At 33.7% G+C, this 20,769-nt stretch overlaps 1 protein-coding gene across 2 annotated transcripts; it reads left to right on the top strand.

Moving 5' to 3' along the window:
- Nucleotides 1-6,019: 6,019 nt before the first annotated feature.
- LOC129229643 (integrator complex subunit 8-like) lies at nucleotides 6,020-17,355 on the top strand. Of its 2 annotated transcripts, none has more exons than XM_054864998.1 (9): nucleotides 6,020-6,150; nucleotides 6,303-6,384; nucleotides 6,505-6,607; nucleotides 6,690-6,723; nucleotides 7,812-7,871; nucleotides 7,970-8,031; nucleotides 8,992-9,110; nucleotides 13,089-13,288; nucleotides 16,676-17,355. In XM_054864998.1, exons 1-9 carry the CDS (start codon nucleotides 6,064-6,066, stop codon nucleotides 16,973-16,975), a joined length of 1,047 nt encoding a protein of 348 aa, XP_054720973.1. In that variant the 5' UTR covers nucleotides 6,020-6,063; the 3' UTR covers nucleotides 16,976-17,355. The 2 variants fall into 2 exon arrangements, with proteins under 2 accessions (XP_054720973.1, XP_054720311.1); XM_054864336.1 differs by having other exon boundaries at nucleotides 6,675-6,723.
- Nucleotides 17,356-20,769: the final 3,414 nt, after the last annotated feature.

Below are 20,769 nucleotides of genomic sequence, written 5' to 3'. Positions count from 1 at the left end.
TTTCTACTACGGCAAAGCCGTGTGGGTGCCGCTAATTTCAAAATGAAACTGCTTCTAAATTCTTGAAGCTAATTAAAATTATCAGGGCTTCTTCCTCTCTGTAGATATGAATGTCCTGCCACATGCAGACGAGGAAATCGTCTGTAAGAAATTGGTACTTTCAATCCCTCGCCAAGTGTTTAAATTTGCCACTCTGCTTAAAATTTCAAGAGACTTAAATAACTTTTATCTCAATAACGATAATAATTATCAATTTCGTACAGGATTTTAAAAGATCAAATTCAAGAATTTTTTTTTTTTTTTTTTAATATTACTTATAGTCCAGTCAATAGGTAGAAAAAAACGGGCTTGCCTTACAAAAAATGGGGTCAAAGATTTTATTTTTTGAATTTGTGTATACTAGTGCCAATATGAAAAAACCAAGTTATCCAACACGAAAGACCTCGGGAGAACTTTTGGGGGCCGAAAACCCCCAAAAATTTGTGACTTTTTGTGGTTTTTTCAAAATATCTCAAAAATGGTTAAAACTACAAAAAAACTTCCAATACAAATGTTAAAGAGGATTAAATTTCCTTCAACTTTTGTCATTACAACATTTTTGTAGCATGAAAAGCAAGCGAGTTACAGCTTCTTGAAAGTCTCACTTTTTCTGAACCCCTCCAACGAAGTGCGTGAAAGCGCATCGGATAACGGAGTTAAAAAGGAGAAACGCCGGCAGTCTGACCTTGGAAATCATTTGTCTTTCACAGCTGAGGGTAAATGCCTCCGTTCCCTTTAATTTAAACAAAACACCCCCATTCCATCCCCCCCTTTTTTTTCTCCAAATGAGATGAATCGACTCAATAGCTACTCATGTTGGTCACTTCAGGGTTTGAGCGAGAGTATGTTTTATCAATTTGTGTGTTCTGAATTACAATTTTTTTCCTAGAAATGATTACGCCTGACCAAGATGTTTTTTTTTTTTTATTATTATCATTATTATTTGCGAAATCAGTTTGCATGAATGCGAAATAAAGACTGAAGGAGAAGGGAACAGAAAATCTTAAAAGATGCAGCGCAAAACGGCAAAATGAAGAACATCAACGTTTTTTGAAGTTCTTAAAAGAAGTGACAATTCACACTGCCTGTCACAAATGCTATATCAATGAGCAATCAATCTCTTCCCTTGAAGTAATGGTTGAACCTAACATGTTAACTAAATTCCTTAAGAAAGATTTCTGGCAAATTATAACAAAAAGAATTGTCTTATTCTACTTCTTGAGACATATTTCGAAGAGTGTGGCATTGAAGTCAGGCAGACTCAAGATGATGCCGACTCACTCACTTACTGCTCTTTCAAAGGCAAAAGAAATTGAAAAGGTTGTTATAGTGAGCGAGAGGACTGATGACAGCTTTAGGACAGCCTTTCAGCAACTTGTTCTTTTTAAAACCTGGAAGAGGGAATGCTTGTGATTTGTTTTTTTCCCCACGAAATCTTTTAAGTTTGAACCCAGCAATATTATTTTCATCCATGCGTCTAGTGGGTGTGATACGACTTCGGCAATCTTTGGCAAAGGCAAAATTAAGTTGTACAAAATAGTCAAAAAAAAAAAACTCCTGAAATTAAGGAAGTATTGAAGTAGTTATAGACCCAATCTGTCATCCTGTTGCCTTCCTTAGCTGCAGCTGGAGAAAACATTTTGCAAATATTATACATAGGTGACGTAAAGTATTTAAACCTATCTTTGGATACTTTGCAATTTAATCTTTTTATAAAACTAGTATACAGGGCTAAGATAAATCTTGCAGGGCTACCTCCAACGTGCGGGGAGGGGGGGGGGGCATGCTGGACGTTATCACTCATATCAGTTCTACCACCAAATTCAAAGTTGATTGGGCAACATAATTGATCCAGAGAAATGGGGTTGGGAACGCATGACGCAAGGTCTAATGCATGTTGACACGAAAAGAGATTCAGTTACTCAGAATCTTTTGAAGAGTGTACCTTGTACCTGCAAGAAAAATTGTACTGGAGCCTGTTCTTGTCACAAGGCAGGTTTAAAATGCTCCAGCACGTGCAAACACTGCAGTGGCACAAATTGTGAAAATGTTGCAGAAATTTCATCTTTGGATGAGACTGCTGAAGAAGATAATTTGTTCCAGGAGCTTTTGGAATTACCGCAACAAGGAGATGAACAATTAAAGGACCACAGCTTCTTTCTACCCCCTACAGATTCTGAACTGGGAGAACCTGGACCTTCAAAACGGCTTCGAAGAAGATAAACAGCGTATTTTGTTGTTATTTCTCTATTTGCTTTAAGATCGAATGAATCTCTCTGTAATTTAGATGTATGTATTAATCTTCTACAGTTGGGTTTTCATTTTGTAAGGTAATTCTTTTGGGTTTTTCATGCCTCAAAAAGTCAGTTTCTGCAGAAGTTTTTCAAAGTGTTCATTACGTATTACTATTGTACCTTTATTTATTCATTTTTATGTCTATTGTTTGCTTATTATCACCCTAATATTTATTCATTCACATTTATATTCGAATATTGCATTTTCGATTGTAATAAAATAGATGGTACGAATTATGTGCTTTAAATGAATGAGAAGATTTTGTAATTCAATTACAAACTGCAATATAAATCATATGTTATTGGAGTCTGACTGAAGACTACCTCTGTCAGACTAGAAATATTAGTTCGTGAGCGGTGGGGGAGGGTTTATTATTATTATTGTATTAGAGCATAGGATGTATGACTGTGTTGATTGTTTGCTTATTAGCTGCCTAATATTCATTCCTTCACATCAATATTTAAAAATCGCATCTTTCTTTGCAATAATTAGACTAGAATGTACGAATTATATCCCTCAAATGAATGTATATATTGTGTAATCCGGTTACAAACAACAATATATCATCTATTATTGGAGTCTGATGAAGACTACCTCTGTCAGATCAGAAAAGTTAGTTCGTGAGCAGTGGGGAAGGTTTTTTTTAAAATTATTATTGCATCGTCGTATGTGCTTTAAATGAATGCGTATATATGTATTTCAGTTTCATAATACATCGTTTGTTTTTGGAGTCTAGTGGAAACTAATCTGTCAGCCAGAATTGCTACTGTGTCCAGCAGGGGGGGGGGGGGGAGGTGAGCAAGAAACTCAAACTACTCGAACTGTCGATAAACTCTCTGAAACTAAAGTTTCTATTAAAGTTCTAATAATTATGACGCCTTGCTTTCAGTGTGAAAGCTTTTTTTTTTCGGAGTGGAGGAAAACTGCCTATTTTCAAAGAGCTATAGCAAGCTTGTTATTTGTGCTACAAAAAAGTTGTAAATACAAAAGTTGTAGGAAATTTTATGTTCTTTAAACTTTACATTTAAAACTTTTTTCTAAGTTGAACCATTTCGGAGATATTTTGGAAAAAACAAAAAAAGTCATGAATTTTGGTGGTTTTTCGGCCCCCAAAAGTTCTCCCGGGGTCTTTCGTGTTGGATAACTTGGTTTTTCCATGTCGGCACCAATATGTACAAATTAAAAAAATAAAATCTTTGACCCCATTTTTTGCAAGGTAAAATGTATCTATTGACTGGACTATTATGAGTTTGTTGATTCCGTTTGTTCTGAAAGGCTAATAGTTGGTCGCTAAAAGTTACCAGGCGTAGCATTGCTGGAGATTTCCAACCTATTCTCCAGACCTATAAACTGTAGAGGTGGTGCTACCATATACCGTGCCCAAGTCGGTCTCTCTCATTTAGGGGCCTCATTTACTCAGGAATCGCTCCTTTCTGCTTTAAACTCATGCTGGCTACATGAATGGGGCTTGAGTCTCCCAAGTGGCATTAAAAACAACAACAAACTGCATCCTAAGTCATCTCAATTGGTAATACATTTGCCTTAAAATATAATTATCAAATTTTCAGATTCAATTGTCTTGTGTCTACAAATTGATAGACAACTAATGTCTTACCCTTCAGTTATTTCTTCTCATCTTTAAAAAAGCGATTTTTTTTTTCTTTTCTACTGACAATTTTTATTTATCTGTTTAATGAAACAATGTAGCTTCGTGAAAATAAACTGCACAACAATTTTCATTATATACAAAAACTACAATATTTGGAATTTTTTAAAATTTCATACAAACCCAATATTCATTAGGCAAATTAATATGAACAATTTCATTTATAATAGATTTATATGTGGTTATTTCAGTTTCATCTGCAGAAAGATCAAGTTTTATTTTTTTTAAAACAGGGAATATTTTTCTTAACTGCATAATTCCTGATGGACCTTTTCTTTGGTAATTTTTAAGGAAAGTATGTTGGCAGATTTGGGAAAATTGCCTCATCTTTCAAGAAAGGTTTCCCCCTGGAATCAAAACTTCCTCACCATTTATAATATGCTTAAAATGCGTTTCAATAAAATGTTTTTCGAAATGCAGAGCACAAATTGAGTTATATTTATCAAAAACTTTATCTAACCTGGGAATTAACGAGTTCCACTTCTTTAGTTTTTCTTCATCTGCTGGAGCTTTAAAAAGCAAAACTTTTTTCTTGCATGTTTTGTACCCACTTTTGCATTCTGGTACGAAACGAGATGAAGCTTTACATTTTCTAATGGTCCACTAATGCCTCCATTAAAAGCCTTAAACGCTGTTTCATGAAATATTCACGAAATAAAGGTAAAAAAGAGAAACCCGGAACTAGATTGTATCAAAATCCCGCTTCTACTAATGTAAACACCGCGAAATTGAACATGCACCTGGACCGCATTGCCCTCTAGCGGTTTTCATAAAATTTGTCTTCAAGAATTACGGGGAAAAAAAGCGCCAGTCGGCACACTATTTCTAGGCACTATACTTTTTCCATCTATATTTCTTACTATTGAATTATAACTGTATTTACTTCTTATGTATGTATATATTGATTTGGTACAGACTTGTAATTCTCAGCTTGTATTTGAAAGCAAATGCTATTTATTATTATGTTTTTATACTTACTGTACATTTAACAAGATATATGAGTTTGGTGTATTTTACAGGGGTGTCTACTCTGGGAACACCACTGTGCTCTAACAATCCTTTGAATGTTATGTCATTTGTGTAACAGTTTTTACTGGCATGACATTTATAGTAAGAGTGTGACAATTCCTCTTAAGTCATCCCTAATAACCATGATCTGCATACATACAGTGCCACCCCCCCCCCCCCCTCCCGCCAGGGAAGGGAGAATTGGTTCACAAAATTGGTTCATTTTCAAGTGGGGGTCCGTGGTGGCCAAGATTTTAAGATCCTCTGATTTATAGGATAATTTTACAAAACATGGAACAAATCACTCTTCTCATCTTTTCTAAAAGAGATTTGTATTGTAACAGCAATTAAAAGAAGAAAAGCAAAACATAGTAAAAATGTTTTGTATGAAAAATCCCTAGTGTGACATTTGATACTTGACTAGGCATTGTTTTATATCCATTAATGCCTTGGAAAACCTTTCCCTGGGATTCACATGTTTTTAGTTCCTCAGCTATCAAAGTGACATCAATACTGGATTTTTATTTCGATTCATATTGTTTTATTGCTGAACTGTTTCTGTGTAAAATTTCTGTAGCTCTATGGATTTTTGATTGGATTAAAACTTGTTTTATTCCTAAGCTATTCCAGGAGTGAAATATGATTGTTTTGCAACCTTTTTTTATGTACGATAGCAATACGATGTAGAGATGAAGCTTAGTAAAAAATAAGGAAACTTTTTTTTTATCGGGAAATTGATCCTGTTTAGAAAGCAGCAGTTTAAAAATGAGTATATCACTTGCGCAAATTTAGGAATTTAAATTCCAATTGGTCACGACAATGCTACTCACACATTTTGCTGTCTTATAACCTCATATCATGGCTCGAACTGGTAATTTAACTGTAAGTATAATGTAGTTTGTTCAGTTTCTTAGTTTATTTTTATACTAATCAGTATAAGAAATTTTGACAAATTAATGAAATGTTTTTCACTTTTCTGCGTTCTATATTCCTGATTTCAGGCCTGTCAATTTTCTATTCCTTTCTTTACAGAAGTGCCTCCTGACCCTAACCTGATGGAGTTATGTGCTGCTGTGTTATTAAATTTTAGAGAATGGGAAAAATTGCTTGAACTGGAAGCTAAAATTGATTCATACATTCAGGTTAGAAAATTTAAAACAAGAATCTCTCCGTTGTTTCAAGTAGTTGTTGTAATGTTTGGAATGTTTTTGTTTTTTTATTATTTATTTGTGTGATCTTTTATTTGCGAAGTAGTTCTATGTTGTTTACTATAATTTTTTTTCTTTGTTGTCAGTTTTCAAAAGTCGTTGCCTCTGCATGCAAGGAAATGCTGAATAAAGGAGGGAAAAATGGTCCTCGAGAACTTTGGGATACAAGTAATATATTGACTAAACTTAACTTAATTATTCAGCAATATATTTTCTGTTCATTCCTTGTGTAAATAAAACTGGAATAAATTTAAATGTTTGCTTGAAGACATATTTTTATTTGTTTAGTTCTACCGATATTTCAAACTTCTACATCTGTACAACATAAACGTTCTGGTACCGGCATAGTGAAAGATTCTTCTCGAGAAACATCTCAAGCAATTATGACAAGGTTTGTATAAAATCTCTTCTCTTTTTTTTTAAAATTACATTGTATTTATTGTGATTAGTTACTTTAGCTTTATTTTCTGTAGGTCACAATTGCAGCAATTTATCAAAAAATTAAAGGTAAGTGTTCATTTTATGTTACTACTAGAAAATCGCTCGTCAAGGTATGACTGGTGAAAGTTACTTCTACAATTAAACGAAGCAATTACCTGTTTGGGGCATTTTGATGGTTGAAATTTTAACCCTAACTCCAGTAGATTGACCCTAAACTCCAGTAGATAGCATCAATGGCTGACCCCTTTTTTGTCTCTCCATTCTCCTAAAATTAGTCTTACGAGTAAAGCAATCAAGTTACTAGATCCAGTTCAGCCTTTTCAAAATAAAGCATTTCCTGGCATGTCAAACATTACCAAAAAATATTATCAAATTTTCATACCATGACTTGCGTTTTATTATTGGTGACGTCAGGAGCATTACTCGATCAGTGAATTTGCTATTATATATATATATATATATATATATATATATATATATATATATATGAGGATATGTTTACTTATGTAATCGCATAAATCAACTCGTTGAATGTCCCACTGGATCAGGCCCTTTTTACTCATGGATCATTTTATAAATGTGTCAGCATAATTTCACTATATTGACTGGCACACAGACATCATAATTATGCTAGGATTAAATACTTTTTTACAGTTTTCTTTTCATCTTAATGGAATTTCAACTCTCTTAAAATGATGTTATTTCCTTTAAAAGTAACCACTCATTTATAAATAAATATCTCAATGATTTATTTTCACTCGGTCGCAACATATTACTCAAAGTGATGCAGTGATATTTTGTAATTATTGCTCAAATATATTTAACATAGTGTAGCACTTGAACACAAGTTTTCTAGCATAAAATTTGAAGGAAAAAAATCTTGTACAGTCAATCCTTGTTAACATGAAATATCTCTTGACATGAAGTACTCTTTTGGTCCTGTGAGTTAACAATCACCTAATCATTTATCAGATAAGATGAAACCTTTTTAACATGAAATAAATATCATGGTTTTGAATTTGGCATTGACAAAGTTCAACTGTAATACTTTCAAATGGTGTACTATTTTTAAGGTAGCTGAAAACACACTTAATGCTCAATTCGTCAATTCAGTCCCATTTTTATACAATTTCTGTTTCCATTTTCTGTTTTAGGACACTCTTGTTTTGGGAATAATCATTTCATGTTTAGCTAAATTTTACAACATACTAAAAGTAAGTTTTATTTCTTGAACTTCTTTCTTAGTTACCATAAATGTAATGTTCTTGGTGGTTTTCTGTTTTAATAGCACATTTTACTTTTTTAAATCAAGGATGACTCGATTGGTGAAATATTTTTGGAGTATCAAGGTATTTGGCCAACTATAATTACCAAGTAAGATTAATTTTTAAACACCATAAATTGGTCATTTTTTCTCACCAAGTAGTTTTTTTTTAAATTTAACATGAAGTGTCTTAATTTTATAATATGATCCTACTTTTTACAGTGATCAGCTTTTTTATTAATACTAGAGTGCTCTGTCACCTGCTCGCTAACATTCATCAAACCCCGAGATTGCTTTGCAGTCTAATTTGGTTTGCAGAGATCTAAATCATTTGCTAGTATTCTAAGATTGGACTTAGGTTCTCCTTCCCTCATTGAGTTTCCTTACATGTTATATATAAAAATGTTACAAATTGGATGGCGTAGGGTTGTCTAAGCAAAAGCCGTCAAATCATAGGATTGTCGTTCAATGATTGGGTATTTCTACAGAGTTTCTGTAGTTGTCTCCAGTAACATTTTTAGTCTCCAGTAACTCTTTACCTCCTTGCTTGAATTGAGTTTAACCTCAGATTTTCACTAAATTCGAAACCCTTATATTTCCTGTTCTAACTGATTGAGAAAATCGGAACTAACTTTATCTCATGCAGAAAAAAAACATTCTTTTGAATGTCATAGAACAGTGGTACTCAACCATGTTTTAAATGAGAGCCACACCTTATTTTAGATGAATCTTGCAGGCTGTAGCACACAAAATTTTAAAATTTCTAAATTTTTTACAGATAACATAGGAAAATAGAAAAGAAAAAATTATAGGCTAAGAAATGTTAATATCAGTACTTAATTCTTATTTTATTGATGTGAAGTTTGCAATTTCAAAGTACTTAGCTCTAAATTAAAGCATTTCATATTGCTATGCATTTAAGCAATTTTTTATAATTTATGGTTCCTTTATGCAATATTCTTCGGTTTGTGAATTATTTCAGATTGTTATCTCGCACAGAATGAATGCATTATATTTTGTTTCTTTTTTACTGTTTATCCTTTTTCTAATTATTATTAATGTTTTTATAGCTCAGATGGTTTTAATATGACAGCTGTTGGGGAAGTATTTCAGAGCACTCTACATCATGCTTTATCAATCCATCCAACTCATACTGCATGGTTGCGAACTAAAGGTGATGTTATGTATGGTAAGTAAAAATGATTCTTTTCTTCATACAACAGGATTGGTACGCTTCTTCAGAACTCCTCCAATACACCTTCATTTAGGAAATTTTTTGAAGGGCCCCTCAAACTTCTGCATTTTGGTGCTAACTCCTCTTAAGAGTTTAAGACTAGATAATCTTCCTCTATGACAGTCATTATCAAGACACGAGCATTTCAAAAAAAATTTTGAGAAAAGACAAACTAGCATTACTTTATCAATTTTAAAACATAATATATTAGTGTCTGAAATTCTTTGATCTGTTTATGTAGTTCACATAACATCATTTCAGCAACTCCAAAGAATTATTTAATCAGATGAAAGCCTGTTTTACTAACAGTTAATTTTCAATTTATAGTGCAACACAATCTCAACACAATGGTTTATGCAACACAACCATGCAAGTCTTAATCGTACATACATCTCCCACTCGGTCAATCTTGATCTTTAGTGTTCGCTGAATCTGAAAACTAGATTTAAATAATTTACTTTTTTCATGTACACACACCACTCCCAGCTGTGAAATGTCACTTCATCTATTATTTCAAATCTTTTAAAACGTAAATGCATTATATTAAATCCTCATGTTAAAAACATTGATTATTAAACTGCAATTTCTATGTAGTATAAGTAGTCCTTCAAAATCTCTATTTTTTACCTTCAAAACTCTTTTATTTTTATTTCTGAAATTGGGTACAAACTTAGTGTGAGCAAAACAAACAATGAGAATTATCAATATAGTTTAGCCTTTTTTAAATTTTATTTTATTCATTTAATTATTATTTTTTATTTTTTGTTTTGTTTTTGCTGCTTTCTAGTTTTACTATTATATATGTGTTAAATGATTTATGAGCATAGAGAGATTATTCTGCCGTATGCAAGTGAATGGCAGTATCTGCAGAATATAGTTTTTGAGATATTTAATGAAACGCGTTTTGAATTCAATGCTAACAATAAGGAAATGTTGGAATTAGCCTTTTTTTCATTTTGTTTGGGCATAATTTTTTTTAGTGTGATCCTTCATCAAGTTTTTCCCCCATTGGTACAATATTAGCTAAAGTCATGTAGGTGGCGCTAACAACATCGAAAACTGAAAATGACATTGATGAAAGTAAAACTTGCATGTCCGCCATGAGGGGATTTTGAATGTCAACAAGTGAAAACCTTTGATTTTAACACATATTGCTAATTCTAATATGACTGTTTATTTCCTGTTTGGACTGTCATGCCACCCCCCCCCCCCCCCCCCCCCCCCCCCAAGGTAAGTGCACACGTAGAAGCAGTGGCGGCTCGTGCCTTAATTTGGCGGGTGGGCCTGCTCTGTAAAGCTTTCACAATAATATTTATACAGATAAAATGAAGAGAGCTAATGTTGAGTAACAATGAAGTAATGCTGAGCAACAAAATATGATCCTTGTGCAGTTTCTTCATTTCGAGCTTCTCTTCAAGCGTCAAAGTTTGAAATTGGTGTTTTACTAAATAATTCACTTGATTAATATTTTTTTTTTCAATTTCAAGGTAAACAACCTAAATTTAAAGACAACCAACCCATGTAACTAGTAATAAACAACACACAGCATTAATCAAATTACTATTACTGTCTTTATACCAATAACAATCAAGTTGATCGCGCAGTAGTATTAATTTCGATTTAGCTATGCTCCCTTAAACCAAATTACGAAATCGGCAACAATATTTTATCTAGAAACAGTTTCCTTAATTGACAATTTATTCTTCTTGATTATAAAAATCCTTGAATTTTTATTGTGTGAAACCACATTACAATACCTAGGGGCCACATCACATTCATAGTTCAATTCTTTTTTTTTTTTTTTTTTGCATTTAAATAAAATGTGTAATTTTTTGAAATCTTTGCACGCGCTTACTGATTAATCAATAATTTTTTTAATGCCATTAAAAAATTCAAAACACTTAAGAATATTTCAATTTTATAAAAAATTATAAGGCTTTTTTTTTTTTTGTTTTTTGTTTTTGCAGATATTTCAGAAATCGCTTTTGCTAAATGATCATAATAATCATTTCTTAAAAGCTGTGCATTCGTTTGCTTATTCTATTAAAAATATTCTGTCGTTAATTATGTAAAAAATCATAAAACTTCCATAGTAAATTTTGTTTACAAGGATAAAAAAAACTCTCAACATTTTAGTAATTTATAAAGTGCTTATCCAATGCACAATTTTGCTAAATAGTATATTGTACTGACAGCAAAACGTATTACTTTGAAGCTGTATCTTCAATATAAAAAAAACCTTAACTATTTCAATAACATGGAAACGCACAAAAAAAAAAAAGTTTGAACTTTGAGAGCTTGAATTTAAATTATGCTTTTCGCAATCGCAAATTGCGATAAGACCCTAATGCTCGTTCGGTTTCTTGTTTCTACTAATAGCTTTTATCGCAACCGTAATTTGAGTTCAAGACGTCAAAATTCAAATGAATGTCAGGGGCTGGATGTTGTATGCTGGCTACTTTTTTCATGTAAAAAGGATTGTGTGATTTCGAGAAGGGTCTTTTATAAATAATTTGATTCCGAAGCACATGGACACCTACCCTATAAGCATAGAAAAATAAAATCAAACGACGGATGTAATCCAACGGTCAAGTGAAAACAATAAGCAATTTGTGATTGCCCAAAAAGAAGTTCATCGAGAAAACGCACACCTAGCGTGAGTGACTTAAAGCCAATATTTTTAAAAAATAATTAAGCTAGTGCGTTGAAATTCCCATGATTTCTGAAACAATATGAAGTTTTCAAATAAACAAAACTCAATAGTTCAGTCATTTTTGAGGTAATGTAGCCGCTATGTCTTTTAAGGACTGAAAGCGATGTACCGGGTCTAACAGAAAAAAGTCAAGTTTGTTCCGCGATAGACTACTTTAACATAGAAAATAAATTAATAGAGGCTATTTTACGATTAGTACTTATTAACTTTAGCCAATTATCAGAACAAATCAGAAAATTGAATAGATCTCACCGAATTGAAGGATTTTTGTAAAACTTTCGGACAAATTCAGAGCTTTTAATTAGTACCTCACTTAAAACCGATCTGTGCTACTCGAAAATAAACTGCCCATTCAGAAATTCAGCTCATATTAGTTCCAAGCAGAAAAATAAATTAATAAAAATCTGCATTAGATGCGATAAATCCATAAAATTGTAAATCCCTTTCCGGATTCAAGACAAAAGAGGGACGGAGGAAAAGAAACCTTTTTTTCATTCACGTGGGCTCCCTTTTTTCTGCCCTCCGAGCTGTTTTTTCGTACAAGTGACGTACTTAAAATCCTTCCCCCACCTTCTGCTGCCCGTCCATGGGCTAGAGAATTCTTGCCCACGGAGGATTAATTGGGGTGGTGCGTCTTGCGGTTTTGGTTTGTCTGGTAGAGTCGTCGTGATTGGTTAGGAGCGGAGGTGTGGCTGGGGCAAACCAGTCGAAGCCCCAAGCTTGCAAGCACGAACGCTAACAGATGGAAAACTTCTAATATTTTATTAGCGATATGAAAAATGTTTTAGAGATTTAAAATCTGTTTCACGCCCCCAATTCTTTGTTTTCTGTTGTTTTTTTAACTGAGATACAAAACGTTATTTATGAATAATTTATTTTTCGGTGCACAATTTTTCTGGGGGGGCCAAGCCCACCCGGCCCATAGTGACGAGCCGCCCCTGCGTAGAAGTGTATAAACGTTGTAAGGGAAAACACTGTAAGATAAGGATCAAAACTGCAAAAGAATTATGTTTAAATCAGTTTTTTTTTTTAATTAGTTTTCAGTTTTAGTAAAGACTTATAAATGCCCTATATATTTTTGCTGACTGAAAGTTTTGCACAGGTTTTGTAATTTAATGTTGCTTTATAATGGATGTTTTGACATTTTTGTAGTGTTGTTTGTTTAGAAATATTTCTGAAAATTGATCCTTTTTTTTTTCTCTCTTCTATCCTTATTTTAGCTCTTATCAGTCTTCAAAATAGCAAAAAAGCTCCAACAGTTTCAGTGCATGGTCATTATGCATGTGCTTTAAAGTATTACATATCAGCTGCTATGGTTAGCAGTGACTTTTTCAGTTTGCCATTGCCGAAAGCAATTTTTGATGACTTACAGTTCAAACACATGATTCATTGTTGTACAAAGCTATGTAATCATACTCAGGTAAGAAATTCTTTTCTTTCCTTTCATGGCCTATTGTGGTAGAAAAGTACTAAAAAATGTTGTGGGGGAAAATAGGAACCACCAACTTCACAAAGGGACAGAATCAAAAGACAAATTGAAAACAGTAATTTGGTCTATCACATTAAAGTGTTACCGCAAAAACTCCAGGACGTCACAATGTTTGGTGCCAGCGAGGAAAAACATTAATAAAAAATGAACTTACCCCAGTGTTGTTAACTCAAAAAAAAAAAAAAAAAAAAACACATACACACTTCACACTTATTCACAGGGTCACACGATGATCTTTATTCCTGACCATCATTTTTTACACAGGGATCGTGAGAGCTCCCACGAGATGTATCACTGATTTTCATGGTTACGCACCTATAAGATTCAAAAAATTGGATTACAAGTTTTAAAAAAGACAGAAAAGAAAAGGTTAAATTCGAAAGTCCGGTCTATTGAAGATAATCCAACTTGAACATTATGAGGTAGAATGATGAACACTTGAAAAAAATGATAAAAAAGGTGACTAAAGATTTTTCACAGTGGCAATGGTGACGAGGCAGGCATCAACACTCCTGGAACTGGCACTGTGATAATGGAGATGGATGTGACGGCATTGTTTGGTCAGCAAAAAATGGCAAAGTTGGTGCAGAAACGGAATGCCTCTCAGGCATCCCCTCTTTTAGAATCGCCCATCTAGATGCAGAATATTCTCAAGCTAATGAAAACGAGCGCAGGGGATGGAGATTATCTGGTGTGGAAAATAAAAACGAGGGAAACTTGCATTTTGTAGAATAAACATCAGGTGGACGCTGCCATTTAATTTTAGTTATATCTTGAGTAACATGATGATATTAAATTTATAAACGAAATATACATTTTTGAAGACTGACAGGGCTTCACGGCTTCTACGTTATTACATTATTTTTTTTAGATCGCGGAAAGCAGATGGAGTGGCATTCATTATCCACTCCATCATTTCATCAACTTCACTCACAAGTAAGACCACCGCAGATCTTCAGCAACACATCTCTCCGCTAGCCATATACTTCCACCAAAATTTCCAACTAGCCATGGCAAAAACCCTTGCGGGCACGTGAAACAAACCTATCAATACGCAGCGTCGTTAGCGCAGCCGATGGGAAAGCAAAAAAGTGACATCACCGAAAGTTGACCACAACTACAGCCAATGAGCGAAAAGACGGCAAAACAACAACATAGCGGGAAGAAGAACACAAAACAAGGCTGCCAAAATCATGCCTGACACCATTAAATTATTGAAAATCAGAAAATGCGAAACATAGAAAAAAAACGTGAATCGATGCAAATACAGTCAGTCCTCGTTTATCGCGGTTAATTTGTTCCAGACTTTACCGCGATAACTGAATTTCCGCAAAGTAGGATTCTGTATAATTTTTCTAATTAGAGTGCATAAAACTTACTTACGGCAGTTTAAATAAGTTTTTAATCATAGTTAGCGCTCCCTAGACATAAAACAGTACCCTTAGCCACCATTACATTTGTATTACTTAATACATTGCACAAAATATGAGAAAATTAGATATGTTAGACGTAATAGATATCACATTGTTAATTATTGGGAAATAAACTATACACATTACTACTAGTCCATAGAAAAACCTCAACTTGTTCGATGATGAATCAATTGCCTGTTAGTGACCGTAGGAGCCCCCCGTTCTTCCTCTACATTTATGTTTACAACTTAAAAAGCTAGTACATTGTTGAACACCATTTACAGATGCATTTATCCCCTAGAATACAGTGATTTATACTTTCCAGTTAGTGCTTAACGGTTAAAATGAGATAGCGATCCCCTACACTTTCTTCGGCGATTTTATACCTCCACGTACAACTAGCCCCTCAGACCTTACTTAAAAGCTTACCATACTTAAAAGACATATACTTTGTTATTCTTTTGTAGAAAAAGTTAAAGCGCATAAAAAAAGGCTAGTTACTATATTTGAAAAAAAAAACTAGAAAAAACCGCAATGTAGTGAAGCCGCGAAAGTCGAAGCGCAAAGTAGCAAGGGACGACTGTATGTAATCTTGCTATATTTTATCTTCGTGCTTCAGAATTTCTCATTCAAACACTGATTAACTGTATTGACCTTTTGACTTTTATCTGTTCTTAAGTCCTGTGCCCCCCAGATCCATGAAGAAATTAGATTTTGCTTTTGCTTATAGCAACAGTCATTTTTGGATATTTTTAAAAAAAGCTATCGTCCTGTTTGGCATAACTATTTCTATATGAATATTTTACATACTTCACCTTTTGATATTTTTACTAATATCGTGAATGCAAGAGTTTTTTTTTCTTCTTTAATTTTGCTCAGCTGATCATCTTGAGATTTTTCACACATTTCACATTTTGTCGGGTACAAAAAAGTATAGAGGTTATTCATCCAGACAAAAAATACTGATATTAGATACAAATAGTGTTACATCCTAAATTAATCCTATTTTGTGAAGAAATTGTCTGATATTTTCAATTTTAGTACTGATGGAAAGCCAATAAATGTACCCCCTTCGAAGATTTTCCCTATGCTCTGAAGCTCAAAGGAGCTAAATTGACTGCAAAAAATGATGCAAATAAGTTTATGTTTTGAAAAATGAAAGAAGTATGTTTACACATAGTTTTATACAGTGAAACACGTTTAACACGAAAACGCTTAATTAGAAAAATTGGTTAACGCAAAGTGATGTAGCGGTCCGGAGAATATACTGTGCAAATTAATACAAATCTTTTAACACAAAATTCTTTTAACATGAAAAATTATTTCGTTCTCTTAAGCTTTGTGTTAAATGTTTTCCACTGTTATTTGATACCGGTACACACATTGTATATTGTGCTACATCATTTTCTTAGATTCCAAAAGTACTAGACAGTAAGTGTTCTGCTTGGATTCAACTAGCATATAACTGTATCTCATAGTAACCTTTCAAAAATATCGTAAATGACTTTCCCAAAAATGATTTTTTTTAAGTGGAAAATTTTATGCATAATGGGTCATCCTAGGTATTTTTGAAATTTCTTTTTCAAAAAGTGAGTGTATGTAAAGCATGTTTGCATGAACTCAAAAATGGTTTAGATTTTATCAACACCTTTCATTCTAAAACAGTTCGTCATCTTTTTTGTCCTGTTCTTTCCATAGAAACTTTTTTCTTTTGTGTTTTTTCTTCAAGATTAAAATTAAATAAACATTTCGTAGCATATTTGCTCTTTTTTTCATGATCCTTCCACAAAAATCTTTTGTGTCCTTTTTCTTAATAAAAAAATGCAAAATCTGAATTAATATGCTTTTTTTTCCCTTCTTTTAATAAAGAGGATTATTTTATTTGTATATCTCCGTTCTTTTACAGGCTGCTGTTCTTCATCAGTTCCTTGAAGAGCCCAATTACACAATGGCCTTCAAAGCGCTTGGTGAAAGAGTGTGTAATGATAGTTGTGATACTTATTACCCATGCATATGGGATGTGACACTTTTGGAATTCCTTGTCCATCACCATACAAAAAGGGGAGAAATGGACTGCCGTCAGTATGTGATTCAGCTGATTGGTCAGCTGGAATTGAATTCTAACAATAATGAAGAAATCCAAAGAGAAGCCGCAAGTCTACGAAAAGGATGGTTTTTAAGAGCAATGGCAAAACAGTACTTATAAAAAAATGTCAATTTTTGTAAACATAATTAGAAATATTTCCCCATATGAAAGTGCTTCCAAAAATTTCTTTTTATTACTCAGGGGCTGCTTTCAATTTAGGAAAACAGATTTTCTTCCTTTAAATATTTTAAGTGATTTGTTGTTCTATTACACATCAATGTAGTAATATTTATAAGTGGCTCAAAATATTTGCAACATTTTTAGGCTATTGAAAGGAGAATAATAAACATCAAACACCTGTAATTAAAAAAATTCATAAAAATATGAATTGTGTATAATTTTTTAGAATCTGATTTAGAGAGGAGAGTCTTCATTATTCAAACATCTTTTCCTCCTCAAAACTTTTCATCTTCATCCACATTGTATAATATAATTTTGTAAATAAATCTATTTTTATGGATTCTTTTGCTTCCTTAATTCTTTTTAATAAAAATTTCTTGTATTTTATGTAACATGACACACACACGCAGGCTGAAAATTTAAAAGAATTTTATTTTGTTGAGTAGTAGTTCTGGAAAACAAAGCGATTTACATTTACTTCTAATTTTCTTGCTTCAAATCTAGTAATGATGTACAGGGCCGCCGAGAGCTCAACCCGAGTCCCGGGGCAAAATAGTGACTTGCGGGACCCCTCCAACCAAAAAAAAACGAGCTGATGTGTGAATCACATGACTTCCTTTTACTCCAATTTAATGTCATTTCCCCATTACTGGCAATTTTAATGTGATTCAATAGTTTACCCTCTCTTTCACCAACAGTGGCCAAATAGAAAAATTTAAAAAAAAATCGCCAAGTTTTTTGGCGAAGAAGACAGGCGATATATCGCCAAATGTCCACCAAATTATAACACCGCATGAGTTTACACCGAAATTAGCAATGATTCCCCCCCCCCCCAAAAGGGTCAAAAGATCCCTTTAGAAACACCCGAATGCTACCAAAAAGGGAGGTGCACAACTAGACTCCACTAGGAGTCTCCGTACCAAATTTCAACTTTCTAGGACATACCCTTCTTGAGTTATGCGACATAAATACGCACATACATACTAACGTACATACAGACGTCACGAGAAAACTCGTTTTAACTAAAATCTCAATATTCATTCAAGAGTGAGTAAAATGGAAATTAAGGTCGATTTTTGAGTAAAAATTTTGTCGCGAATACAATACTTCCTTTTTTGTAAAAGGAAGTAAAAAAAAACGAAGTCATATTTTGGTATAAATCTCTACATAGTCTAATATTTTCGAGGGCCCCAGAAACTAGAGGGCCCTAAGGAGGGTTTTATAGGCCAAATAGCTAATCAGATCCGGATGTTCGCTCTTAGAAGAAAAAAAAAATCGTCGCCAAGTTGGCGAAAAAACTTGGCGACCAAAAGCTTGGCGATACGTCACCAAGTGTTTACCAAATTATAACACCACTTAAGTTTGCATTGATATTAACAATGATTTCCCCCCAAAAAGGTGCAAAAGACCCCCTTAGGAACATCCGAAAGCAACCAAAAGGGGAGGTGCACAACTAGACCCCACTACGAGTCTATGTACCAAATTTCAACTTTCTAGGACATACCATTTTTGAGTTATGCGAGATACATACGCACATACACACATACGCACATACATACAGACGTCACGAGAAAAGTCGTAATTACCTCGGTGATGGTCAAAATGGATATTTCGCGTGTCTATACATTCTTAGGCACTTTTCCGCATGTGGTCGAATCGAAAAAAAACTCAACATTCATTTGGGGGTGAGCAAAATGGAAATTAAGGGCGATTTTTGAGTGAAAATTTTTTCGCGAATACAATACTTCCTTTTTTGTAAAAGGAAGTAAAAAAAATCCTGTTGACTGCCCTCACCTCTTAATTACATTTCAGTAATTTCAAGTGCGCCTTCTATACCGCAACATCTTCTTCATAGCAATCTTAGGTGTCATACCATGATTTAGTGTCCAGTGGAGAAACTGAATTGTATTTGGTAGTTTTTCTTCATAAAAAAGGTTAAAAAGAAGCTGGTTGAATTTAAAAAAAGCTAACCACTCTAAATCAATATCTTGACCTCAACACTTTCAAAATTCTTGAAATCATTCAATTTTTTTTCCAACGTAGATTCGACTCCCGCTACAACGTGATTCAACTTACGCGAAATGGCTATAACGCGAATTTTCCACAAGTAACAAATTTTAGAGCTGACGGGAGTGAATTCCTTGTAAAAGTAGGAAAGCGCGCGACGAAAGGAGCACTTGCTGTTCCTCATGGTCTGGCTACTGTTTGTTTTAATTCCCAATAGAAACGTCTCTGCCAGATAACCCCCTAAGGAACTGGTCCATATGCATTTGATGCTGTGAACATGCATATGTTGAATAATGGGCTAACATGTTGAATGAGAGATGTTTTTGCTTTTCCAACACTAAAAAGAAGTTCAGTTAGCAGCATTATACTCTGAAAAAAAAAAATTTTTTTCGAGGAGGTGCCCCGGGCCCCCTCTCGAGCCGGACCCCAGGGATTTTGCCCCTGCTGCCCCCCCCCCCCCAGCGGTCCTGATGATGTATCTTATCACGTATCAGTGTTTCATCTTTGGCTCTTAGAGCAGCACTTCTTATCATATTTGAAATAGTTTAGATGGAAAATAAAACAAAACCAAATATTCTAATGGGTGAATTTTAAAAAGAATAATATAAAACTCTCAACACTAACAATTAAAAATGAAAAGAACATTGAGAAAAAAAATCATAAAATCACACAAAATACACATTGAAGGCCTGTTTTCTCCCTTTGATGAGATAACAGGCTTTCAATACATAGTTTGTGCAAGGCTTCCAACACTAGTAAACTTTTCTCCTAAAATTTCCTTTTTTAGTTTCAAGTCCCTAAAATTTGTTTTTTCAAAGTCTTTGATTTGAATTTTCCCTGCAACCACTTCTATTCATTTGTATTTTTTTTTTCCTTCTAAAAAAATATGACTTGTTTACACCTCTGCCTTGAAATCACAGGTCTGCAAGCTTTTTTTTTTTTCTTTTTTTTTTTAGTTGCATGGAATATGTTTAGTAAACTTTATGTTTTGGAGGATGCTAAATCTAAAAAGAAAACAAAGAAAAAAAACTCCATTTCCTCCCATTACGTACACTTTTTGAGTAAATAATAGTGGTGTAAAATATAAAAAATGTCCCAATAGCGATGAAAAAAACTTGAAAAATTTATTACATCAAACTAAACATTATTTCTCAAAATAAACAAAATATTCGTCCATGATAATTTTCCATTCTGTGTTCACTCTTGTCTGTGAATCCTTTTCATCTCTTTGATGCTCATCCAAACATGCTTTCCCTTTCCGTTTCCCTCTTGATCATCCAACAGTAGTCTGCTAGCATATTTACATTCCATCTTCCTTAGTAGCATTTTTGATATTTCGGACATCCTGGTGAAATTGTTCACTGGGCTCTCAATGTTTCGGGAAACTAGGTGAAATGGGAATGTAAGGAATGGTCCTTTAAACTCATCTTGCAAATTTGAGCTTTGTTTGCAGCCAACATGCGTTGTACAAGGGTTTTGTAGAGAAGTACTTGAGCCTTACCCAAAAACTTGTGCAGAAAGTTGTTGAAGGATTCCCATGCTTCTTTTTCTTTTTTTTTCTACTGCTTATGAAAAGAGTTGAACGGATAAAAGTTTTCCTATGTTGAGACCATTAAAAACCTGCTCTTTCAGTTTGGCTGCAGACAGTTTTGGAAACTTGGAGCACATTGAAACATTGCCCATCTCTTGGCAGTGATTTTGTAAACTGCTCCATAAGCCCTTATGCA

Source organism: Uloborus diversus, chromosome 1, assembly GCF_026930045.1.
Source record: "Uloborus diversus isolate 005 chromosome 1, Udiv.v.3.1, whole genome shotgun sequence".
Lineage (NCBI taxonomy): Eukaryota > Metazoa > Arthropoda > Arachnida > Araneae > Uloboridae > Uloborus > Uloborus diversus.
This window is presented reverse-complemented; position numbering and strand designations above follow the sequence as displayed.

What these genes read in the sequence shown, in the direction of transcription:
- LOC129229643 (XM_054864336.1), top strand. Translation starts at nt 6,064, where the DNA reads ATGGAGTTATGTGCTGCTGTGTTATTAAATTTTAGAGAATGGGAAAAA. An exon ending in TCGAGAACTTTGGGATACAA is followed by an intron (nt 6,385 to 6,504) that starts GTAATATATTGA and finishes TTATTTGTTTAG; the next exon opens with TTCTACCGATATTTCAAACT. An exon ending in TGGCCAACTATAATTACCAA is followed by an intron (nt 8,032 to 8,991) that starts GTAAGATTAATT and finishes ATGTTTTTATAG; the next exon opens with CTCAGATGGTTTTAATATGA.